This window comes from Balaenoptera acutorostrata, chromosome 19 (genome assembly GCF_949987535.1).
Source record: "Balaenoptera acutorostrata chromosome 19, mBalAcu1.1, whole genome shotgun sequence".
Taxonomy (NCBI): Eukaryota; Metazoa; Chordata; class Mammalia; order Artiodactyla; family Balaenopteridae; genus Balaenoptera; species Balaenoptera acutorostrata.
The window spans coordinates 1,193,187-1,217,590 of NC_080082.1; the positions used below are offsets into that span (position 1 = coordinate 1,193,187).

Sequence of the window (24,404 nt, forward strand, 5' to 3'; positions counted from 1 at the left end):
GCACTCACCCGCCCACCTGCAGCATCATGGGGCTGTACGTGTCCATCGTGCTGGTCATCGGCAAGTTCGTGCGCGGCTTCTTCAGCGAGATCTCACACTCCATCATGTTTGAGGAGCTGCCGTGCGTGGACCGCATCCTCAAGCTCTGCCAGGACATCTTCCTGGTGCGGGAGACGCGGGAGCTGGAGCTGGAGGAGGAGCTGTACGCCAAACTCATCTTCCTGTACCGCTCGCCCGAGACCATGATCAAGTGGACGCGCGACAAGGACTAGGGCCGCTAGCGGCGGGGGCGGAGCCTCGTCCCGGCCCCTGGGCCCTGATGCCGCTGTCACCGGAAGCTGCGGCCCCCGGCCGGGCACAGCACTGCTGTCTCTTCCCGCCCTCCCTGCGGGGCCCGGCGGCCCGGCGCCCCCTCCCCACTCGTACTGTAGAGTTTTCTAATTAAAACCTTTTTATTTATACAGACGGGGGGTCACAGGCCAGCCGCCCATCCTTGCCTTCCTGCTCTGCCTAGGGTGAGGCCCGGGGCCTCCTGGCCCAGGCGCCGGTCCTCGGGCTCAGCTCTCGCCAGGCCGTGCATCCTCGTCCTCACGGTCCTCCAGTAGGTACTCCTGGATCTGCTCAGCCTCGGCCCTGGGGAAGCCACACGGTGGGAACCGAGACCTGGAAGGACCCCTCCTAGCCACCCCCCGCCCACCCCAGCAGAGCGGGCAGTACCTCTGGCTGCGGAGCTGGGCCTCGGCCAGGATGTAGGGTGGCAGGGGGTCCAGGGAGGGCTGCAACAGAGAGCTGACGGTGCCAGGGCTGCACGGCACAAACCCAGGCCAGTGCCCACCTGCCCCCTCACCCGGGAGAGAGGCTTCCACTCACCAAGTCCTTCATGTTCACACGGCAGCCATAGCACAGCTGCTCAATCACACGGGCCCGGGGGTCCTCCTCCCTGCGTGAGCAGAATGCGCTGAGAGCAGCTCCTGCCCTCAGCAAGGGCCCGAGGGCAACCCCTCCCCCGTGCAGCCGCGAGGTGCCAACCATGGGGGGTGGGGCTGACGGGACAAGGCAGGGACTCACGTCCTGCAGCAGTGCCGGGCCCCGCCCATCCTGGTGCAGCAGCAGGACACGGGTGCCTCAGCCTGTGCGACGGGGGGCTGCGTCTGGGGAAGCTGCGAGGAGGTCTGAGCCCCAAAAGCTGTGGCACTGTCTGCAAGCAGAGGGGAGCTGAGGGGACCTCGGGGGCCGCGGAACCCCAACACCCGCTCGCCGGTGCCCCTCCCCCGGCACGCTGTGAAGGCGAGGACACACCAGCAGTGTCGACATCCAGCACGCACATACAGAGCAGGCAGCGGGGGCCGGGGGTGCCGGCAGCACAGCCATCCCTGGGCGCCTTGACCAGTTTCTCGCTCGTCCTGGGGGTGGGGGACAGGGCACCGTCGGCTGGGGGGCTCCACTCCCTCCCAGACACCCCTCCCAGTACCCACACACGCCCACCTGTACACGGTGCTGACCGTGGAGGGGAACTGGGCCTGCAGCCTGAGGATGAAGGCCTCCATCAGCCGGTGGATGCTGGCCTTTTCGGGGGCCTAGGAGCAATGGGGCAAAGGGGCCGGTCAGGGCCTCCTGGGAGCAGGGAGCACGGGCTCCTCCACACCACCAGCCCGAGGGTCTGCGGTAGAGCCAGCCAGGGTCCCTGCTCTAAAGCGTCTCTGTCGTTAGACAAAGCATCCCTGACAAAGGTCATGCTGCCCCACTGTCCCTCCCCCATGTGCATGACCCCCAGCTGGGCACCCTCCTCCCCCGAGAGCCCCCCCTTCCCGGAGGGCACGACACGTGGCGCGGGCACCGCTGACCTTGGTGTCAACGGCCGGCGTGAAGACGGAGGGAACGGCAAACAGGCGGTTGTAGAAGGCGACCTCCTTAAGCGTGTGCTCGCGCATGGGCCGCACCACCACCACGTCGCCGTGTCGCTCGTCTGAGAAGCCCTGGGGGCGGGGGGCACAGCGTTCCCTGCCGCCCGCAGCTGACCAGCTCGCAGCAGCCCCCCCTTCCCTGCCAGCTGGGGGGTCACGGCCTCCCCCTGCCTCACGGGCAACCCGACTCAGGAGACGCCGCATGGAGGGTGGGGACGGGGCCCTGGGCAGCCTGCAGGCGCACCGTGTCCCAGGCGAGGAAGGCCCCTCGCCCCAGTGCCAGGCTGGTCATGAGCTTGATGGCCAGGCGGGTGCAGCTGTCCCCCATCATCACCTTGGAGTAGCCGTGGGTCCGGGCCACGTGCAGGATCAAGTGGGTCCTGCAGGGCAGGGCAGGGGGTCTCAGGGGCCCAGGGAGGGCCAAAACTCCGGGGGGCAGGGTAGAGAGGGTCTTAGGAACTGGGTGGGGGGGACGTGGCAGGGGACTCACCGCAGTGTCTGCAGAAGCTCCTCCTTGGCCGTCAGCGTCTCCACTGAGCTGAACAGTGTGGACAGAGCCTCAGTCTGGCCGGCTGTGGGTGGCCCAGCCCGGATCGGGGGGCGCGGGGGGCAGGGCAGGCTCTGCTGCCCCTCGCCCAGGGCGTGCTGCTGCTGCAGGAAACTGTCCACGGCCGCCTTGTAGGCTCCCTCGGTCCCCACCGGCTCCCGGGCAGAGCAGCGCAGCACAGAGGGCGGCAGGCTGAACACCTTGTGTGTGTATTTGGGGGGGGGCGGGGCGGGGAGTGCGTGAGGGCCAGGCCACCCCACGTGGGGGACGCAGGCCGGCGCCCCTCGTGGACACCCAGCAGCCACCCCCAGGCGCTCTAACGGGGACAACCTGCCCACCTCTTCCAAGGCAACAATGTGCCACGGGAAGCCGACGCTCTGCAGGACCAGCTTCGCCTCGGCCACGGTTTCTGCTCTGTCCTCCGGGCTCTGGCCACAGGCTGCTCCCTCTGAGAACCGCAGGCAGAAAGGAGAGTAAGGTCAGGGCCAAGGCCGTTGCACCCTGGAGGGCAGCAGTCTCTGGACGCTGACCTGTCTCCTTGGAGGGCATTTTCAGAGTGGCTGGTGGGTTCTCTGTTTTGGTTGGGGAGAGAAGGGGGGCAGAGAAGGGCAACGAACTCCCCCTTCTCACTCAGTGCCCTTGACCCTGTGACAGACGCCAGGCAGACGCTCCTGCCCAATCCTGGACGGTCTGAGATTTAAGACAGCAGCGGTGCTGCCTGTCGAACATGGGCATCGTCTCGAGAGAAACGCCCCCGCCAGGGCTTTGTGTGGGCACAGCGCCAGCCGTCAGTGGGCCCAGCCGAGCGCCACGGCCCGGGAGGAGAAGCAGCCACACGTACCATCGGCGTAGACAACCCCTGGCACGAAACGCAGTCTCTTGGCAGAATCTCGACTCAGGCCCTGGGGTGGACATGAGAGGGCCTCAGGTCCACAGCCAGGCGCTGGACAGAGCTGGGCGGGCCGCTGCTCTCGCACCCTCCGGCCGGGGCTAGGGGACCAGGAGGTGCGCGCAGAAGGCCAAGCACAGAAGCGCTGTGCCGGAGCCCTGGGACAGACTGCCCCACAGCCCCTCACAGAGCCCAGGGAATCCGTGCGTGTCCCACGCGGGCCGAGGCCTCCGACGCCCAAGCTGGGCCTGCCGGGGCACCGCCCCCATGCCCCCCGCCTGTCTCTCCACCCCTCCGCCACCCAGCCGCGCCCCGGCTCCTCCGGGTCTCCCCTCAAACTTCTCAGGGAAGCCACCCCGACCCCCATCAGAACCAGGCCCTCTGGGCCCCTGAAATGCCTGCTCGTTTCACCGTCCTGACACACCACCAGGACTGCGGGGAGGGCCCTGGGCCCCGGGACACTCTGAGGGGCGCTCTGGCGTGGCACACACGGCTTCCCAGCAACGTGTTTCTAACGCAGTCCAGCAAAGGGATGGGGCGCTAAACCGGCACGTGGCTGGGCACTCCAGACACCGCTTCCGGGGCCTGTGCCCGTTGTGCACACGTCCCAGAGCCCTCGGGCGTCTTAGCTGAGGAGTGGGCCTTTCTCCCCATCCCCAAGCAAGAGCCCCTCGGTGCCAGCCCCCCACCCTGGAGCTCGGCCGGGCACAGCCTGGGCGCAGGAGGATGGCGTGCAGGCGTACCTCAAGGACCTGCCAGAGCATGGAGCTGGACGAAGGCCCCCCGGACCACGCCAGGAGCACCTGGGGGAGAAGCAGCGTCAGCAGAGGCACCGCGCCCCCAACATGCCCCACCCCCCGCCCACGGGCGTCCCTGGACGCGAGGCCACCCGAGTCCAGGCGTGCGGGATGCGGCTGGGACAGGCCACCTGCGGGAGGGGGCGCCACACCCTACCTTCTCCCCCGGGAAGATCAGCCGGTTCTTTCCAAGCACGGCTCTGAACTTGTGGACGTAAAACGCCTTGAAACAGTCCCTGCAACACAGACCACCAGCAGCTGCCGCAACGCTGCCCAGGCCATCCGCCCGCCACGAGGGTGGGGAAGCTGCCCGCCCCTGCCTCGTAGGAGGACAGCCTGATGCTCCGCCGGGTGACGTTCTCTTTTCGCAACCTCCACCCTTCAAAGCAGTGTCTTGACGTCGAGGCTGCACCCAAAGACTGGCGAGGGGAGCTAGGGTTGAGGGGTTCTCACCAACTGTGGCTGCCCCAGGATGAGCCTCACATCACACAGGAAGGCCCGCTTGGGTCGCCCCCCAGTTCTCACCACCCGCTTGGGTCGCCCCCCAGGTCGCCCCCCAGTTCTCACCACTGTGAACCAACGCCTGAGGGGCCCAGAGCCCAGGCAGCTCCTGTACCTGCAGCTACTCAGGAAGGCCCAGCTGGCGGAAGGGATGGAAGGGCATGCACAGGGCAAGGCCACCCTGACCCTTCCCTAGGCAGAGGAGCTGACCCCTTCCAAGACCCCCATGGGGAGGCACTGAGCAGGCTGTGGGGTCAGGGGACCAGCATCCTAAAGGCCCACACTGGCCTCTAGAAATGCCCAGGAGGCTCCCACAAACGCGGAGAACCATAACTTCGACAGGGCCTGGAACTCTGCATTCTTGGTCAGCCTTCCAGCTGAGCCTGGGGCTCACCAGGTCAGAGGTTCTTAGCCTTGGCCGCACATGAGAATCACTCAGGCCGACTACGTCAGGATGTATCAGGTGAGACCCAGGCACCCACGTTTAAAAGCTCCCCAGTGCAGCTCCCTGGCAGTCCAGTGGTTAGGACTGGGCACTCTCACTGCCGTGGCCCGGGTTCAACCCCCGGTTGAGGAACTAAGATCCCGCAAGCCGCATGGGATGAGAGGAAGGGAAGGAAGGAAGGGAAGGGAGAAGAGGGAGGGAGGGAAAAAAGAAACAAACAAACGGGGACTTCCGTGGTAGTCCAGTGGGTAAGACTCCACGTTCCCAATGCCAGGGGCCTAGGTTCGATCCCTGGTCGGGGAACTAGATCCCACATGCCGCAACTAAAAGTCCACATGTGGCAACTAAGAAGTCCCCATGCCACAACCAGAAGTCTGCATGCTGCAATGAAGATCCCGCATGCTGCAAATAAGACCCGGCTCAGCCAAAATAAATAAACAAATGCTGTATATAAAAAAAAGAAAAAAGTGTAAAAAAGAAAAGAAAGAAGAAAAGAAAGGAAAAAGAGAGAGACAAAAAGAAAGGTAGGAAGGAAGGAAAGGAGAAACGGAAGGGAGAGAGAAAGAGACGGAGAGACAGAAAGGAAGGAAGGAAAGGAAAAAAGGGAAGAAAGGGAAGGGAGGGAAAGGAAGGAAGAAAGAGCTCGAGAGAGAAAGCAAGCTCGCTCCCCAGCAGGCAGCCAAGGCGGAGCAGCACGGCCCCAGGGGAGCGGCCCCAAGCCTGGGCTCTGCCCCCACATCTACTTCCTTCTTCCTGTGCGGACGTGCTGGTATCACAGCACTCCCCCCAGCGCTGAGCAGGCACCACTTAACGAACTGCCGACCAAACACCCCGAGGCACCTCTGTAGATGGTAACTCAACTCGGTTTTGGCAGCAAATCACTGGGGCTCCAGGGACCCCAGGAGATCAGCCATGGGAGTGACTCCTGGAAGGTCAGGGCCCAGGGAGGCTCCTCAAGCAGACACAGATGCTCAGGGCGGCAGAGAGGACCCCGTGGCTGCGGCACCCATGTCTCCCCAGCACCACTAGCCTCCTGAAACCACATGCGCCCTGTGGGTCAGGCAAGGCCAGGGTTTCCGACATGCTGAACCTCTCCGTCACTGAGGAAACTTGCTCAAAACGTAGACTGCCAGAACCTGCAACCTGGAAAATCAGCCTCCCACCTCGTCCCGGGACTAGGCAAGCGGGGGAGGGGGAGCTTTGGGCCCTGAAGGAGTCACTGCGGCCTCGCTTCTTACCTGTGAGTTCTCCCAGCAGACCGGAGAGAGAATCGTGTCTAGACGCTCTTACGTGCTTAAAGCAGTGACGTCCTTGCCTAAAACGTTATTTCCTGATGGCACACGCCAAGTCTACTAGGCCCCCCCAAAGACAGGCAGGTATGAGGAAGTTTGGGGAAAACAGCTTATTCCGTCCCTTCGGTTTCTCTTTTGGACACTTAGAAAGCAGAGTCCAGTACTCTGGAAAACCAATTTAAAAATGTGAGCCCATCACTCATTCAACATGCGTTCATTCGCTATACAAAGCATGCAACGTCACCAGAAATCCCTAGGTATAAAACGGGAGACGGGTCCTGCCCTTGTGGAGCTATGAATCCGGTGAACGTGATCAGACATTGGCGGTTATGATTCAAGGGCGATGCGACAGGGCCACAGAGAGCTTCAGATAAAACGGAATATGCTCAGGCCTCTCTGGGAATAAGCCCCTGCTGTCCAAAGGTCCTCCCAGAGCTGGGAGAAGGCTACAGCCCACCTTCCATCCCCCTCTCTCTCTCACAAGTCAAACAGCATCATGAAGAGCACCTGCCAGAGACCCCAGGCTGCTTCAATCTGCCCCTATATGCGTTGCAGCCGCCCCAAAGAGCTCTTCCCACACACTGCGCTGCGCTTTCACTCCCAAGTCTCCCCCTAAGCTCCATCAATACCTTCCTGCCACCTGACCAAGGGCTGGATGATGGGAGAATGGCACTCACACAGGAAACCTGCACACACACAGACATGCCAGCAGGACGTCAGAAGCAGGAGTGAAGTGGTAAGATGCTTTCAAAAGCAAGAAACAAAGCCACAGGGCTTCCCTGGTGCTGCAGTGGTTAAGAATCTGCCTGCCAATGGAGGGGACACAGGTTCGAGCCCTGGTCCGGGAAGATCCCACATGCAGCGAAGCAGCTAAGCCCGTGAGCCACAACTACTGAGCCCACGTGCCACAACTACTGAAGCCCACGCACCTAGAGCCCGTGCTCTGCAACAAGAGAAACCACCACGATGAGAAGCCTGCACACCGCAATGAAAAGTAGGCCCCGCTCACCTCAACTAGAAAAAGCCCGCGCACAGCAACGAAGACCCAACACAGCAAAAAATAAATAAAAAATAAAATAAAATTAATTAAAAAAAAAAAGACAAAGCCACAGATAAGAGGCAGTACTGGTTACTGAGTGAGACCATGTGTATCAGGTCGCCTGCCACCTCCATGCCTCACCTGCAGAAAGCATCTCCGGCTCGGATCACCACGACAGGCAGGCCTTCCTTGCACTTCACACACTTCTGTTCACGGCTTGAAACGTGGGGGGGGAAGAGAGAACAGGAACACAGGTTACACCCCTCTCCCGGGGGCTTCAGGGAGACCGTAGCCTGTTTCTCACCCCAAGCTGTTGTACGAGAGGTCACTGGCGGCGGCGGCGGGCGGGGGCGCCGCACCACACAAACCACGGCTTGTATCTTATCCAAGCTACCACTCTGGGGAAAGACCAGGGCCCTAGAGAGATTTCAGTCTGTTAAAGCGAGCTCAGTGGGCTCAATCTCTCAGGGCCTGGCACAAGAGAGACAACTCGCTCTCTGCGGCCCTGGAAGGGAGAAGTGGAGCCAGTGGGTAGAAGGGACAGGCAGGCCGACTTTCCTCGCCTCCCTGTAAGGACAGCTTGGTCAGCAGCGAAGCCGTCCCACTGGCTGCAAGAATTACAGGTGCGAGAGCGCACAGTGTTTACCACGGGCTTGCCAGGCACTCTCCGGGTGCTGCGAAGCGAGGGCCATACCCGACCTGAGATTCCGGGGCTCCTGGGCCCCGCCCTCGGATGTCTCCTGGCCTCCCGGGGCCCTGAGCGCAAAGCGCGGACCGGCCCCTCCGGGCAGGGCTCGCCGTCTGCGGGAGCGCCGGAAAGAAAGCGGCGGGTGCGGCTGCCCAACTCTTACCCGGGCCGTGGCGGCGGCTGTCCCGCGGGCGCCCGATAGTCCTCGCCCACCTCGCACATGGCTGCTCCGTGTCGCGTCACACGCGGCGTCGGCGGCGGCGGCAGAGGCGCGCCCTGACTACATCACCAAGGCGCCGGCGCGGCCGTGACGCGCGGGCGAGGGGCGGGCGCTCCGTATGACGTCACCTCAGCGCCGGCGCGGCCGTGACGCGCGGGCCGGGGGCGGGCGCTCCGTATGACGTCAACTCGGAGCCGGCGCGGCCGTGACGTGCAGGCCGGGCCGGGCCGGGCCTGGCCGGGACAGGGGCGGCGGCGGCGGCGGCGGCGGCGGCGGGCCGGGCCCCGGGATGGCGATGTTCCGCAGCCTGGTGGCCTCGGCTCAGCAGCGGCAGCCGCCGGGCGGGCCCGCGGGCGGCGACAGCGGCCTGGAGGCGCAGTACAGCTGCCCCATCTGCCTGGAAGTCTACCATCGGCCCGTGGCCATCGGCAGCTGCGGACACACGTGAGTGCGCCGGCCTCCGGGAGGCCGCGGGGTCGGGCGCCGCTGCGGGGAGGGCTCTGCAGCCGCCTTGGCGCGCGAGGACTCGCGCAGCGCCGTTTCTGCCCTCTGGGCGCGTCCATCCGCCTTAGCCCAGCCTCCTGCCCGCCCGCCCGCCCCGGGCTCTCGATCCGATCACCCCGTCGGCAGACAGGACCGACCTGCAGCCCTGCCCGGTCTCTAACGGGCAGTGCCCGGGGCCGCTGACGGCATAGATGAGCCTCCCCGGGGACTCACAGGGCAGCGGGCACGACCTCTGCGCCGGTCGCCTTCCATCTGGTCCCGTGGAGACTGGGGTGGGCAGTTGTAAATAAATGCCTTGTGCCTTTTGCCGTCAACTCTTTTTTGGACCCGCTGTCTGCTTGTCTTGACTGCAGAGGAGTTCCCTAAAGTTTGGGCAGGGGCTTGTTTGGAGTCTGGTGCTGTTTTGTTGTGATGGAGAACTTGGGTCACATCGATCACTGAGCAGCCAGGCAGGCTGGCCCTCGAGGGACCAGATGCTACACATCTTGCTAGGATTTCCAGCTGTGTCAGGGCCGGGTTGTTTCAGGAACAGAAACCTGAGGATGTGGCTCTCCTCCCAGCCAAGTGCTGCACTCAAGGCTTCTGGGAGCTGCCAGCCTGTTTAGGAGGGGGCTGAGATCACGGTGTCGGCTCTCCAACTCTCTGGAGTGGCTGAATAATACAGCTCTTGAGTGAAATTAGCAGGGTGGGGAGAGGGGGCAGGAGGGCTTCGCTGCCAGCAGAGCTGCTGAGGAGGTGGGGCCGAGATTCACCCGGGCTCGGTGTTTGAACATTTTGCAAACAAAGGCAGATGACCTGGAAGGTTCCTGATACAAAGAGGGAGTTGCAACCGCTGGGTGTGTGTGCTGCTCATCACCCAGGGAGGTGGCAGGAACCGTGTCAGGAGCCAGCAAGCCTTCACACACACACACACACACACTGGCAGGCAGCACGGGGACCTACGTGCCCACACGGGGAGAGCACCGCTGACTCGTCCTGAAGGCGCTGTGCCTCACGTCTTCACGCTGCGTGTGGCATTTCCGCAGGGGCAGCCCCTGCACAGCACTGCTCTCGTCAGCACACAGCAGGGGGTGTCATCAAGTGTGTTCCGCTTCTTCCAGCCCATCACTGAGAGAGCTGTAGTGCTTGTCCCAGGCCCAGTTTTAGAAAGCCTTTCCTGGGCTTCGGGTTGGTATCAACACTCACCCAGCCCTGGGCTGTGGGGTTTCGGGCCTCTGGTCAGCACAAGTCTGTTTTCTATTCTTCCAAATAAGTCTTTTCTTAAAAGGTGGTTTTCAGAATACAGAAATACACAAACTGCTGTGCAAGCGTATTCTTCTATAAACCCCACTCCCCCGTGCTCTTCTTGGCAGAATCTGTCCCCTCTTCTTCTGTTTCTGAGGCTGGTCCTGCAAGAGCCTCTTCTTCAGCTTCTGCCTTAAAAAGACTTTCTCCCTGGCTCTACCTGCTGGTGTAAACAAACCTCCTGGCTGTTCCATCTCTGCCTCTTACTTTCCATAAGTTTCTTTTCCGGTGTTTTGAAGGCATGTGTGCAAATGAACGTGAAAGATTTAAAGACTCACATCTCTCCTTCTAAAAAGTCTGTTGGTGGTCTGGTTATCCACCCCGCACCCCCACCCCCAGCTCCCTAACTGTAACAGTCTCCTTCCACAACATAGGTTTTCTGGAGGTGACAGCAGCCCTGCCAGGGGCCGAGACTCATGCTCCGGCACGAGACAGAAGGGGACAGGTCACAGGGAGGGCTTTTGAGCAGAAGCCCAGAGGCAGGAGGTGCCTCGGTAGAGTGTGTGGAAGCGCTCCCATGAAGTCCCCAGGGGCCCCAAACAGAGCCAGTGATCTGTCACACTCAGGGGACGGCCTGGGCGGTGAGCCACATCCGGAACCAGAAGCTGCCCGGCTGTTTCTTTTTTTCTTTTTATAAAGGAATTTAGCCTTGTATGGCTTCCTCTTTTTTTAAAAAAAAAATTTATTTTATTCATTTTTGGCTGCGTTGGGTCTTCGTTGCTGTGCGCGGGCTTTCTCAAGTTGCGGCGGGCGGGGGCTACTCTTCATCGCGGTGCGCGGGCTTCTCATTGCGGTGGCTTCTCTTGTTGCGGAGCACGGGCTCTAGGCACGTGGGCTCTAGAAGTGCAGGCTCAGTAGTTGTGGCTCACGGGCTTCAGTAGTTGTGGTGAGCGGGCTCAGTAGTTGTGGCTTGCGGGCTCTAGAGCGCAGGCTCAGTAGTTGTGGCGCACGGGCTTAGTTGCTCTGCGGCATGTGGGATCTTCCCGGACCAGGGCTCGAACCCGCATCCCCTGCATTGGCAGGTGATTCTTAACCACAGCGCCACCAGGGAAGCCCTGTCCAGCTGTTGCTGACCCTCTGATGAGGCCTCCCTGAGGGCCAGTGTTTGGTTCCGCCAGGGCTGCCCCCAGCCTCTGTACCTCTTCTGTCACTCCCTCTGGTCAGTGTTGTCACACTGTCCCTGTGCTGAAGTGTCCCCACATGCAATTTGTTTACGAACAAAAGTTGTAGAAAAATTGAAATGCTCATGTTTAAGGAGACTCGTAGGGAATGGTGCTGACACGCTTTCTGAGTCCTCCCCACTTGCACAGCCCTGGGAGGCAGGTGCTGTTACTCTTTCTGTACAAGGAAAAGGAAAGCAGAGCGGCCGGGTGCGGTTCCCAAGTGTCGTGGCAAAGCCGAGGTTGGAGCTCAGGCTGCCAGACCGACCGGGCCAGCCTCACAGCCCATCTCCCCGTGGCACCTTCCGCGGCCACAGCACCTAGCGCTCCTGCACCAGTGCCCGCAGAGACCCGGGATGCTGAGCTTTGCCAGGCCAGGAGCAGGCTTCTCCGCTCAGGGTTCTCAAGGCCTCTGTCCCTCCAGCTCATGGCCCGAGAGCCCTGGGTCCCAGGCGGCTCCCCTGCGCCTGTGCTGGGGGCGCAGAGCTGGGGCAGCAGGGAGTGCCTGCAGGGGGAGGGGCCTCGGGGCACTTGGTTCTGCGTCGGGCTCCTCAGGGGCCCACACAGAGGCCAGCAGTGGGGCGGGCTGCTCAGGCAGGGTCCGCCCTGCTTCCCGAGCCGCAGCTTCCCTGCCTCCCCTGCTGGAGGCACCCTTCACCTCGACCCGAGGCCGACTCGTCCTGAGTGTGCTCCGGGGCCGCGGCTCCAGGGCACAGCACCCCCCGTTCACAGCGCACAGTGTGCTGGCTCCTCGGGCAGCCACAGCGTCGAGCAGCCCTCACCACAGCCCGTCTCAGAACGCCCTCATCACCCCAGAAAGAAACCCCATGCCCACCCCCACCCCGGCGACCACCGGTCTGCTTCCTGTCTCTGTGGATCTGCCCATTCAGGACGTTTCTCATAGACCGCGTGGCCTTTGTGACCAGCTGATTTCATGGAGCACGTCTTCGGGGTCATCTGAGCGCCAGCATCCATCCGTGCCGCGCTCCCTTTGGGCTGAGTGGTGTCCCATCGTAAGGGTCGGCCACCTTCTCTGTGTCCCTCGCCCGTCAGCGGACACTGGGCTGGCTCCACGGCTCTCGTGACCGGTGCTGCCGGGAGCACCCCTGTGCGGATCCTCCCCCGGCCTCCCCGTGGTGACCGTGGAGCCGGCACTTTCCTCCAGTGACAGGGCGACACGCGAGGCCTGCCCCGGCTGCTAGGCCAGCTGGCTCCTAAGACCAGTGAGAGGGACGGCCCTGGAGGACTGGCTGGAGCACCAAGGGGTGGGCGCTGCTGGTAGCGCCTGGTGGGCCCTCGACAGGTGCGGAAAGGGACGGGTGGGCAGGAACAGGGTGTCAGGAACCCTGCACTTTCTGATGGGCCTCAGGCCCAGCCTGGCCTTTCCTGTGTGCAAAGAGCGGCACCCATGGTGACGAGCCCGTGGCGGCTGCACGGGAGCCAGCGTGCAGGAGGAGGGCCTCAGCGTCACCCGTGGCTGCCTCTTCCCACAAAGACGTGGAAGTCTGAGGCAAAAGGACAGGGACCCCTGAGCTCACCTGAGCCACCCGTGTGCTCGGGGAACGTCCTCACGTCCCGCAGGCCCAGCCTGCTAGACGCACGCAGAGCGGTGCACACCCCGACACCTCGCGGGGTTTCTTGCAGGCCGCCAAGTTGCCGCCTTTCTCGTGGGGCCGAGCGCTTGCTCTTCTGGGCCGTGGAGCCTCCACTCCACGGCTCCCGTCTCTGCTAAGCGGTCCCCTTGGCGCTTCCTGCAGAGGTGGACCGAGCTGGTTCTGCGGTCAGGCTCCTGGCCCTTCTTGCCCCCACTCAGAGTGTTCGACCCGCTGCCCCACTGCCCACCGGGCAGCGCACGCTCTTCTGCAGCACTGGGGTGGTTGTAAACGCGAGCTGCCGGGGCCAAGCACACACGGGGTGCCGGGACTTGTACCTCACGACATGGCGTCTCCAGGGACGTGGCCAAGAGCTCAGGGCCGAGAGGGGCACAGCCCTTCTGCCACTACGCCTCTGCTCAGGCCGAGCCAGAGCCCTTCTTGCCTGGGGAGAGGGCACTGTCCCAAGGCTGGTGACACTCCCTGGCCAGCTTTGGCCCTGCTCCATCCAATGAGTCCTGGGCCCTGGGGCCCTGCGGTTTCCTCTCACCACTGTTAGTGATTTTACTCCCCAGAGTTTCGTTGGTGGTAGAGGGTCTCCAGGGTCCCCCATGCTGTCCTGGAGTCCCCTGAGGTGGCGTCATCAGCACTTGGCAGTTGGGCCCTGGGCCTCCTGCAGCCAGAGCTCTTGCTGAGACCAGGGCTGCGGGGCCAGCATGGGACCTGGGGGGGGTCACAGCTGCAGCTCAGCCCTCATCGCAGGATCGGCAGGAGGGTCCCAGAAGCCCACGGCTGGGCAGGGACCTGGGTCATCTTCTAGCCAGACGGTGCCCATCCAGCCCGTAGGACCCAGGCCCAGCAGCTACTGCTGATGGAGGGGAGCGCAGCCCTCAGGCCCACGTCTGCCCTGCAGGTTCTGCGGGGAGTGCCTCCAGCCGTGCCTGCAGGTGCCGTCCCCCCTGTGCCCACTGTGCCGCCTGCCCTTCGACCCCAAGAAAGTGGACAAGGCCGCCCACGTGGAGAAGCAGCTTTCGTCCTACAAGGCACCCTGCCGGGGCTGCAGTAAGAAGGTACCGCAGCCTCCCTGGCCCGGGGGGCTCCAATGGGCGCGCAGGGGAGCTGGGCACGGGCCACCTCCCTTCCCTGTTGAGCAGCCCGCCGCTCCGCTCGCCTCCTGCGGGCCCTGCGTGTGGCCTGGGCTCCGGGCTGTGGCTGGCGCGGGGAAACAGGCTGAGCTGAGCCCACCCTGATGCAGCCTCGACACCCCAGTGACCCTCGCACTGCAGGCGGCGACCGCAATGGGGCCCGGCCCGCACACCCTGTCCCGCACCCGCTGCCCCCTCAGGTGGGCACACCACTTGGTGGGGGACCCAGCCCGGCAACGGAGTTTGAACTTAGGTTTTCAGATTTTGCCATCGCTCGGGTTAACGAGTTCTTCCGCGTTTTCACAGTAGGCAGCAGCCCTGTTGCTTTATCCTCAAGGTCGAAGGTCAGACTGTCCAGGGGCCGCCCTGAGCTCGCCGTGAGGGGCTGCCGTGGCCTCCTTCAGGCGCACATGCCCCTCCCTCCCGGCATGAGAGCGTAGCAGGCTGTTGGCTCTGGTGTGAGGCGGCCCCCACCCTTGGCCTCGGTTCCGTCCACACGTGCGGGCCTGGGGGGCAGGCTTGCTCAGTGTCCCCAACCCTGGGCAGAGCCGGGGGCCGGGCCGGCATCAGGAGGACCCCGCATGGAGGCGGCTGTCCGCCCTGCTCCCTCTCCGCCTCCTCCGTTCTGGGAACTAGGTTCCTGTGTGCGCCACCCGGGAGGGCTGCCAGGCCCCTTCCTCCTCCCGGTCATCCCCGCCTGCTCTCTGCAGCCGGCGCGCCCTCCCCTGCCCTGCGCTGAGCCGGTTCCCGCCTTCGGCCAGAGCGGGCCACGCGGGCAGCCGAGAAGCTTGTATCTTGTTCGGTTTCCTACCTCTTGGTAAAGAGTTTGCTGGACGTTCGACTGTCCAGAATTTTGCCTGCTGGCTCCCGTTACAAGGGGTATTTTTTCCCAAATAGACACCCTCCCTGTCCCCTCGTGGGCCGCCCCTCGCCTGCAGCTCCCCAGGGACCGGAGGCGCACTGCCCCCCGCACGGCCCCAGCATGAAGCCGTGAACGCCTGCTTCTGGGTGCGGCTCAGCCGCCTTCGGGTCCAGAGTCTGTGTCTCCCTCACTCGGCCTCCGGGCCCCACTTCCGCAGCGCTGCTGGGCCGGGGCATCGGGAGCCAGAGGCCCAGCCCCGCTGCCCGGCCCCTCCCCTTCTCTCCTCCCCAGGTGGCGCTGGCCAAGATGAGGGTGCACGTTGCCTCCTGCGTGAAGGTCCAGGAGCAGATGGCCAACTGCCCCAAGTTCGTCCCCGTGGTGCCCACGTCCCAGCCCATCCCCAGGTGGGCCGCCGTACTGGGGCCCCCTCCGTGGGGCAGCTCCGGGCCTACCTCGCGGGGTGGGCGGTGGGGCCTCGCCCCCTGCAGGTAGGGGACCCCAGGAGGGCCCAAGCCAGGCCCCCACGGCTCACCTCCCAGCAGGGATGCACGGTCCCCAGACAGGCTGGGGCTGGTCAGACACCTCCTCTCGGGGTGGGCAGCCGCATCGGGGAAGCAGGGGGCCCGGGGTTAGGCGGCGGAAGGTGCAGAGGGGGCAGGGCCCCGCGGCAGCTGCGGCCCACAGGGTGGGGGAGGGCGAGCCGGCCGGGCTGTAGGAAGGTGGGTAGTGCCACTCACCCCCCACCCCGCCCCAGCGCCGTCCCCAACAGGTCCACCTTCGCCTGCCCTTACTGTGGTGCCCGCAACCTGGACCAGCAGGAGCTGGTGAAGCACTGCGTGGACGGCCACCGCGGCGACCCCAACCGTGTGGTGAGCCCGCCCGCCCGCCCGCCGGGACCCTGGCCCCGCGCGCCCGGCCCTCCCAGGCCCTGTAGGCTCACCGGCCCGCTCTGTCCCAGGTGTGTCCCATCTGCGCGGCCATGCCCTGGGGCGACCCGAGCTACAAGAGCGCCAACTTTCTGCAGCACCTGCTCCACCGGCACAAGTTCTCCTACGACACCTTCGTGGTGGGTGCCCTCCCCTCCCCCTCCCCCGGTGCTGGTGGCGGGCAGGTCCACGTGGCCACTAGAGGCCCGGGGGCTCTGGGGCTGTGCAGACCAGGCCCACAGCGGCCCCCTGTCCTGCGGGTCCCTCACCGCTGGGCCAGCGAGCTCTCCTCACGCGGGGCCTCCTCTCGGGGAGGCGCCATTGCAGGGCCACCACCTCCCCAGCTCTGCACCGGGGCCTCGGCACACAGACCCCTCCACGGGGGACAGGCCCTTCCCGCGGGCAAGAGCCACGGGGACTTTTGTCGCCGGGAAAAACTCCGGCTCTTCCTCTCCCTCTCCCACCTGCGGTCCCCACCTGCAGACCCTCCTGCAGGCCCTCCCCTCCTGTGCGCCCCCAGCCCTGCTATGCTCGTCCCCCGCCAGCCTCCAGCCTCCAGGCACCAGACCCTGTAGACTCGACCCCTCCGCTCCCTCCGCCTGTGCTTGGTCCCGATGGGTGGATGCCACGGGGATCCCCGGCCTCTCTGCTCATCTCAAGCCCCGTTCTTGAGTCTGAGGGGAAAGCACAGCTCCGATTCCGGGCGCCCAGCCCGCCCAGCCCTCAGTCACTGGGCGTGGTGTCCTCGGGGCGGCTCGCTGCGCGGGCCTCGGGGCAGCCAGACCATCCCCGCAGAGCATTCACCACACAGCGCCCGGGACCCCGGGACCGTGCGGGGCCAAAGGGGGGCGGGGAGACCAGACGCGGCAGAGCCGGTCTGTGTGAGGTGACTGGACCAGGGCAGGGGGGTCGCCCTGAGAGGCCCCGGCGCCCCCGGCCCAGCTCCGCTCCCTGTCTTCCAGGACTACAGCATCGACGAGGAGGCCGCCTTCCAGGCCGCCCTGGCCCTGTCTCTCTCCGAGAACTGAAGGCGCGGCCACTGGCCCAGCCCCCCCACCTCGAGGGACAGGCCCCGCCGGTTCCGGCGGCCCAGGCCTGTCTGGGAAGGCGCCTCGAGGGCCGGGGGGGACCCTCACTGCTGCAGGAGGAGAGGCCGCGTCCCCGTCGTCACCGGCTCTTCGGTGCTTCGGGCTGAGCAGGTGGCCTCGGGGGGCCGGCCACTGGGACGGAGTGTGGCCACTGTCTGTGTCTCAAAGCCATGATGTCCTCCCTGCAGAGAGGACCCTTCAGGCCCTGCCGCGCCCACAGGCCCCGGCACCGAGCAGGCAAGCGCGGAGGGGGCCCGGCCCAGCACCTGGCAACGCTTCCCCCTCGCGTGCTCGGTACTGGCTTTTGTGATACCTAGAGGTTCCACACTTTATTATCCGGTGTGATGACCTTTTCACGTTTTCTAGAGCAAAGACAGAGCAGTTACCCTTCATATTGCAATATCTGTGTTTGACTAGGAATAATAGTATTTTTATGGAACGTTTACAAAATTATATTTTTTAAAAAAAAACAATAAAAAACGAATGGTTGTGGGATTGGTAGGGGGAGGGGAGGAGAGACGGGGCAATCGCTGTGGGCGGGGACAGAGGTGGCCACGTCCCCAGGTCCCCTTGCCATTCCCCAGGGTCACTGTGATAATAACGGGAAGAAATCCCAACGCCCGGCCACTTGCAGTGGCGCTGTGTCTGCTCCCGGCCTCCCGCCTGGGTCTTGGCCTCGGCCCTGCTGTCACTGTTCCAAAGCTGACCACCTCCCGCCCCCGGCAGGGCCACCCCCAGCAGTGGCAGAGCGCGGGGGCCGGGGCAGTGACCAGGCAGTTCAGAAGATGCTCATCGGCACCCTCGTTTGGTTCATGGCATAAATTATTGCTGTCTTTAAAAAAAATTTAAATAAAATGTCTCAAAGCATCTCTAGCGACCTGGCTGGTGCGTTTCCTTCAGTGAATACTAAAGGCAGAGGGCCAGAGTGCGGTCATCGGACCGTCCTCCGCTCGAGGTCCGTGGGCACGTGTCTGTCCCCAGGCAGCTCCAGCTCAGAGCACAGCTGGCCTCGGGGCCCCGCGGAGGCCGTTTCCGTGTCTGGGATGAGCTGGGCTGCGGCCCCTGCTGGTCCTGACCGCCCCCCGGACCCTGTTCCCCTCAACCTGTGCCCTTACTTGCCGGCCTGGCCACCTCTCCCTGCCACAAGCCCGGGCCAAGGTTTCCTGGGCAGCGGCGCTCACCTCCTCGTCCTGGGATGGGGTCCACCTGAGGCCGGCAGGCTGGGCACTGTCCTGAGCTCCCCTGGCCGGGGTGGTCTGAATGGGGCTGGTGCTGGGGCCCAGAGGTGGCCGTGGTGGCCTACAGGTGGCCTTTGGGATGCCACTGAGGTGAAGCCCCACTGTCCCCAAGTCCCCGTGCTGCAGCCGCTCTCCCCACTGCTGGCTCGAGGCGTTCCTCTGCCTCCCCGGGCAGCCTGCCTGGTGCCCCAGCGTGTGCCCTCATTCCCCAGGCCGGCACCTGGCCCTCCTCTGAAACATCCACCCAGGGACCGTGGTCTCGGGCCACCGTCAGTGCCATGGGCCCCTGCTGTTCCCAGTCACCACAGGCCTTTAAAAGCTGACAAGAATCACCTGCTGGGCTGTGCGCAGGTGGCTGGTCATCAGAGCGAGGCCAAGCCCCTGCCTCGCTCTCCTTGTCTGCCTCCCCACGCAGTATTCTGGACCCTTCCTCTATGGAGAAGGGGGATCTCCTGAGCTCGACCGTGGCAGGGCTGGGCAAGCAAAAGTCTCCACGAGAGAAGAGTTGTGAGCTGGGGTGCGTTACCCCCCTTCAGAACCCTTTGTTAGGAGCCACTGGCCCACCCTCCCCTCTGACCGCTCTTTGACCCCACCAGCCGAGGATGCCACCTGCCAGCCTGTCCTTTCTGCCGCCTTCCAGAAGGAGGCCCGTGACATGGTCCCCGGGGGGCCACCCGGGCCCAGCCTCAGCCTCCCCCAGGGCTGACGGGAAAGGAAGGGTGTGGCTGAAGTCCCCCTCCTGCAGGAGGATGGGGGAGCTGGGACCTCGGCCGCCAGGGAAGTGCACCTCCTGCCCTGCCCTGCCGACCAGCCTGCCAGGCACACGGCCCCCAAGTGCAAACTCAAGGCCACGTTCCCAGGCCTCACCGAGTGGGGAGAGGGATGAGGGCCCATCAACACCCAGGGGAGCCTCAGGGTGGCCTTGGCCAGTCCCCTGGGGCCTGGAGCCAGTGGTGGCAGCGCTGGGACAGCCAGGCTCCAGATGCCAGGTGCAGACGCTGCCCCGTCTCCTTTCCCCCACCCCCAGCTTAGCACCTCACTGCCCCATGACCCTCCCCTGTACCCGGCTGCCCTCCCCTCGTCCAGGACGTGTTGCTTCTTCCCCCGGCGCTGCCAGCACATCTCATCTGGGACGTGCAGCGGCTGTGGTTCTGGGCTGTCACTCGGGCCCATATCCCATCCCCAGCTAACCCTCCAGCCCTCAGAGCACAGCTGTCTGTTCACCACCTGGACGCCAGTCAGGCCTGTCCGCTGCCCGCCCGCTGCCTGGGGGAGGATGGTGCTGCCCTCACACGTCCGTCGTGACCCTCGGCGCCCACGGAGTCCTGGGGGCAGCTTCACGGCTGTCTTGGCAGGTCCTGACCCCACCGGTGCCCTCGAGGAGGGGACGCCCGGTGACTGTCCCCATGTCTCACCCTGTGGAGGCCTCAGCACCCACCACGTCACCACATCACCGAGGGCTCCTGGCCACAGTGGGGCCCCAGGGGGGGCGGAGCCAGGAGCACAGGCTGGTGGCTAGTCCCCTCCCCCGCCCGAGGACGCCTGCCAAGCTCAGCCCCCTCCAGAGGCCACGGAGGCCAAGAGCCACAGGGCAGCACCCACACGTGGCCTTGATCTCGTCCCTTCCGCCCTGGGCCCAGGACGCACGGGGCCCTGGGCACGTGGCTGCTCGGCGACTAGGCGTCCAGGACGGACGCCAGGGCGGAGCACCGGGCGAGCCCCGACGCGCTGTGGGGCTGCGTGGGAGCTGGATCTCGGCAGACGCCGCAGCGTCCAGCGAGGACACCTCAGGCTGAAGCCTGCAGGACGCCGCTCTGAGTCTGGATGAAAGGTGAGGTGGAGGAGGGAGGCCCGGACCCCGAGCGACTCCAGGGCATCCCTGACGGGGGCCGCACACCCTCTCCTCCCCAGTCACACAACGGCCTGGGGGCTCCGCACACACCCTGCGGCCTAGACGGCGCCGCCGGCTCCCTGGGAACCTGTGGCCTCGGCCATCACGAGGGGGACAGGCAGCCAGCACTCCTGAAGGCAGGGGGCTCAGAGCACGAGCGCCTGGCCCAGGCCGCTCTCTTCACCGGCCCCAGGGCCCCCGAGGACTGGCCACAGGTGTCACCTCTGGGTCTTGCAGGAGCCGCGCCTCCGAGCTCTGGGCGCTGAGGGAAGAAGGGTGGACGGAGAGGCCAGGCGCGGCCAGGCAGCCCCCAGCGGAGGGGCCTCCCGAAAGGCCCGGCCCCTCACGGGGGTTGCAAAGCAGCCATGCCTTCAGGAAACACAAGCGTGCCCAGGGGCCTGGCAGCAAACCGCGAACACGCGCGTCTACCTCTCGTACCTCGTCCAGGGAGGCACGGGGAGCCCAGCTGCCGCAGAGGGCCAGGCCCGCCCCTCACCCCTCGGGTGGGGCCTCGGGGTCCCTCTGGCGCGGGGCCACCTCCTGCCAGCTCGCTGCCCCCGTTCCACAGGGGAAGAAAGAGGTTCTGAGCCCTTAGGACCAGTGGAGGGCCCCAGGGCCGCACCTCGACAAGCCCCCAAGGCCTGCGGCCCAGCAGGGAGGGCGCACCCTCGGGACACAGCGGGCGGTCGGGCGGCAGTCTCCGGGTGCTGACGCCCAGGCCGCGGCGCCTCCTTCTGGACCCTCACACACCGGGGCTCCCCACGTCTGCCCGCAAAACACGTGCCCAGGAAGGATCCTTGAACTCACTCACCACAAGGCAGCAGGGACCGACAGGCCCAAAGCCGCCACCACACAAGTGGGCCTGAGGCCACGTCCCCAGCGGCGCACAATCAACCCCCCGCCAGCAAAGCTTCCGCGCCCAGCGTCCGTGGTCTGTGTCTGTGCTGCTCCCACCACGCCGCCAGGGGCCGGGACCTGACCTGGAGGTGCCGGCGGGAGCTCCGGGGACGTCAGGCCCCTTCCGGTCCCGGAGAAGAGAGCAGTGCGGCCCGAGACCCTCCGGTCTCTCCAGCAAGTTTCTGGGAACGAGGGCCCAGCGCCACACGCGGACGGGGACGGAGCTCCGAGAGGACGCTGTGGGGTCCGGAGCTGGGACCCGAGCCATGCGCCCACATACTCTCCCCTCCAGGCCCTGGGCCCACCCGCTGCCGCCTGACCGCTGTGTCGCACGGAACCGCTCCTGCGACCTCACACGCACACACAGACGCGTGTGCACACCCGTGTGTATGTGCACATCAGGGCGCAGACCTGCACACACGCACATACCCGAGACTGACACACGTGCACACACGTGCATCCCTCCTCAGCCCCCAGATCACCTTCCCGGGCTCAGCGTCTGGGGCTCTACTGTGTGTCACAGCCGTGTGGGAAGGGTCAGCGTCCCCTCCCTGAACCCCCATTTAAGAACCAAAATCACATCCGACAACCAGGACCCAAGAGGGAACAGGCTGCTGGGAGCAGCTGGGAGTCCCCCTTCTGGGGGTGACCGAATGCACACTGGCCACCAATCTGCCCATGTGCCGGCAGCTGGAGCGCTGGGTCCGCGACCGTGAGCAGCAGCGGGGATGCCCCAAGGCAGGAGGTCCAGCCACACCCACCCTCCCACGACAAACACGCCACACACTGACACCGGGGGCCCCTGTCAGAGTCCTGGGACGGCCGAGCCCAGCTTCAAGGCCCAGCTCTGAGCGCTATTCCGAGTCCCAGAGCCAGGCCCACTGCGGGGCCTTTGTACCTTCACCCACGTGTCTACACTCGAGAGACCCCCAGGGAGGAGTGTGCCCGGACCACCCTGTACGGGGGCTCCTGACGCTTTTCCATCTGGTCCGGCAGGCATTGCTGAGCCTCCAGCACGGACCCGACCTCGTGCAGGTGCTGTGAGGGAAGGAAGGCGGTTCCCACCTGGCAGGCCCGCGGGCTGCATCTGACAGGGAGGGGGCGTCCACGCTGGGCCATGAAACCCAATTAGTAAAAAAACCAGACCCAATGGGATACAGGTGCACACGTACACGCTATGCAGACAGCCAAGCACCATCGCCATACAAAACACAGAAAAAGAGCACAAAAACACACCCATAAAAAGAAAGAGGGACTTCCCTGGTGGCGCAGTGGTTAAGAATTCGCCTGCCAATGCAGCGGACACGGGTTCGAGCCCTGGTCCGGGAAGATCCCACAAGCCGCGGAGCAACTAAGCCCGTGCGCCACAATTACTGAGCCCGTGTGCCACAACTACTGAAGCCTGCGTGCCTAGAGCCCATGCTCTGCAATAAGAGAAACCACCGCAATGAGAAGTCCGAGCACTGCAACGAAGAGTAGCCCCTGCTCGCCACAACTAGAGAAAAGACCGCACACAGCAACGAAGACCCAACACAGCCAAAAAATAATAATTAATTAATTAAAGAAAGAAAGAAAGAAAACATCAACATAAGAGGAATTGTAACAATCTTACCTGGGCTCCGCTTATTCAGCGTCTGATAGAGGCAGGCGGGCGGGTGGCCACAAGCCGACGTCGCCAAGTGTCAAGGGGAGACCCTGGGGTTTCTGCAGGAAGCGTGGACTTTGGTCCCTGCAGGTCCTGCTCTGGTGGAGAGCCCGGTTCCAGGAGGCCGGAGGGGAGCTGGTTTCCAACAGCGGGGCACGGGGCTTAGCTGCAAGGCAAGGCGGTCGTGTTGAGGACAGAGGGACGCAGAGCAGGTGGGGACAGCCCCCCGCCTCCCTGGGGCTGCACAGGTGCGAACAGGGCAGACACTCGGATTTTCCTCTGTGAGTGGTACTCTGGTCTGGCCCAGACACAACCCTGTGAGTCACAGCCGAACAGTGAGTCTGTATGACCACAGGAGGGCAGTTCTGAGCAGTCGGCAAGGACCTCAAACCTCCCTTAGGGTCACTTGTTATGGCAGCCCTCGGAAAGAAGCACCCCACCGCAGAGGTGCTCTAAGGCCCCTTGGGGTCCCTGGGGCGTCTCCAGGATGAGATCAGCGGGTTCTCCACGGGAGTGCATGAGCGCCCCTCAAGAACATGAGTGCCCCTCCGGGGGTCAAGGAGGTCAGCCCCACACCGTGGGTGGCTGGGCGAGGAAGGACAGCGTGGGTGCAGGGCTGGCCCAGGTATCTGCAAGTGTCATCTACGTCTGGGATGGGGAGAAGGAAGGGAAGGTACACATGTTAAGCCTGGGAGGCCACGGAACAGGTGAACAAGCAGAAGGCAGCCACGTGCACGGCAACACGTTGCCAGGCCAGGCCGGCGGGACAGACGCGCGCCTTCTCCCGCCTGCGCACCACCTGTCTACCCTTCCACACGCCCTAACCAAGCGGCAGACGCCCCTTGAGAGGCTGGAAGTGCCTGCCCGGGTCCCAATCCCACAGCTTCGGAACTTCTCAGAGCCTGTTTTCTGTCCTGCGAAACAGAAGACACATAAGACCCTGCGTGACGCGGGCCTCCCTCCTCACGTCTCTCCGCGGTTCCTCGCAGACTCCCCACCACCTCCACCTTGTCTCCAGGCCCACAACTGGCAGACAGCGCCAGGCTGCACGTGGCACCTGGGCCTCTGAAGGCAGGCCTCCTGCACAGCCATGGCAGCGCCTGGCGGCTCTCCGGGGCCTGGCAGTGTGTCCTCGCCCCCCCCCAGAGACTGACCCCTGAACTCCTGAAACGTCCACATCAAAAGGGACCAGACACCCAGGCATGGCTGGCTCTTGGTGGCACCGAGGACTCCAAAGGATACTGAAGGAGGTGAGGGTGCCCGGGTCACAGACCAGGCTGCAGCAGCGGGCACATGCAACGCCCTCTGTGATTACACTTCCCACGCCGCCTGTCTGAACCCCTGGGAATTCCGGAACGCCCAGCGGTGTCCTTTCTCCCACAAATGAGCTTTCTGGAGGCCTGGGGCCAACTCCTAAAGCACGGTGTCCTCTGCCAGGCCGGCCGAGCCCCTGGCCGCCACTCTGGCCTGTCAGCCGGTTCCGGGCCGCTGCTCGTCAAACCTACCGTTGCGGGTTTGCGCAGGAGGCGGGGCGGGTGTAACACGCTGGGGCAGGGTTCTCCGAGGCGGGGCTCGGCGCACGCTCCCACCCCAGCGTGGACTGAGCCCAGCTCGGCTTCCGCCCAGCCCTGACCTCCGCCCTTCAGTCCACGTCGAGTGGGCGCGCCAGGCCCCGGGGTCGGCGTGACTCGCAGTGCGTGCCAGGCAAGTCCCGTGGGTTGGACACGCAGCCACGCGCTCCCTCCCCCGCGGCCCGCGCACCTGTCCTGGGCGTGGCCCGATGCCCCGCCCCGCGGCCCCGCCTCGCCCCGGCCGCGCCGCGCGCTGGTTGGCCGAGGCGGCGCGCTGTG

General features: G+C 64.7%; 3 protein-coding genes across 12 annotated transcripts in view; 2 read left to right on the top strand and 1 right to left on the bottom strand.

The window, feature by feature from the left end:
• PIEZO1 (piezo type mechanosensitive ion channel component 1) overlaps nucleotides 1-466 on the top strand; it is a 55,086-nt gene extending 54,620 nt beyond the window's left edge. For all 4 annotated transcript variants that reach the window (XM_057534748.1, XM_057534749.1, XM_057534750.1 and 1 more), the window contains one exon: nucleotides 23-466. In XM_057534748.1, the coding sequence (XP_057390731.1) occupies nucleotides 23-272 (250 nt within the window). In that variant the 3' untranslated portion in view covers nucleotides 273-466. The remainder of the gene's footprint in view (nucleotides 1-22) is intronic.
• On the bottom strand, nucleotides 434-24,231 carry CTU2 (cytosolic thiouridylase subunit 2). Of its 5 annotated transcripts, XM_057534754.1 has the most exons (16): nucleotides 24,060-24,231; nucleotides 22,522-22,720; nucleotides 7,556-7,630; nucleotides 4,295-4,373; nucleotides 4,084-4,143; nucleotides 3,293-3,353; nucleotides 2,790-2,899; nucleotides 2,395-2,651; nucleotides 2,149-2,284; nucleotides 1,845-1,976; nucleotides 1,486-1,577; nucleotides 1,300-1,403; nucleotides 1,069-1,198; nucleotides 871-940; nucleotides 718-776; nucleotides 434-633 (listed from the first exon to the last, which is right to left on the bottom strand). In XM_057534754.1, the coding sequence occupies exons 5-16, from the start codon at nucleotides 4,102-4,104 to the stop codon at nucleotides 558-560; spliced, it is 1,248 nt and encodes a 415-aa protein (XP_057390737.1). In that variant the 5' UTR covers nucleotides 4,105-4,143; nucleotides 4,295-4,373; nucleotides 7,556-7,630; nucleotides 22,522-22,720; nucleotides 24,060-24,231; the 3' UTR covers nucleotides 434-557. The 5 variants fall into 5 exon arrangements, with proteins under 5 accessions (XP_057390737.1, XP_057390736.1, XP_007172619.2 ...); XM_057534753.1 differs by lacking the exons at nucleotides 22,522-22,720; nucleotides 24,060-24,231 and adding an exon at nucleotides 8,266-8,420 and having other exon boundaries at nucleotides 2,239-2,284; XM_007172557.3 differs by lacking the exons at nucleotides 22,522-22,720; nucleotides 24,060-24,231 and adding an exon at nucleotides 8,266-8,419.
• Nucleotides 8,505-17,750, top strand: RNF166 (ring finger protein 166). 3 transcript variants are annotated; one of them, XM_057534755.1, is made up of 6 exons: nucleotides 8,505-8,766; nucleotides 13,776-13,932; nucleotides 15,161-15,357; nucleotides 15,624-15,738; nucleotides 15,828-15,935; nucleotides 16,758-17,750. In XM_057534755.1, exons 1-6 carry the CDS (start codon nucleotides 8,612-8,614, stop codon nucleotides 16,821-16,823), a joined length of 798 nt encoding a protein of 265 aa, XP_057390738.1. In that variant the 5' UTR covers nucleotides 8,505-8,611; the 3' UTR covers nucleotides 16,824-17,750. The 3 variants fall into 3 exon arrangements, with proteins under 3 accessions (XP_057390738.1, XP_057390740.1, XP_057390739.1); XM_057534757.1 differs by having other exon boundaries at nucleotides 8,506-8,766; nucleotides 15,161-15,273; nucleotides 15,639-15,738; XM_057534756.1 differs by having other exon boundaries at nucleotides 8,509-8,766; nucleotides 15,161-15,273.
• Nucleotides 24,232-24,404: the final 173 nt, after the last annotated feature.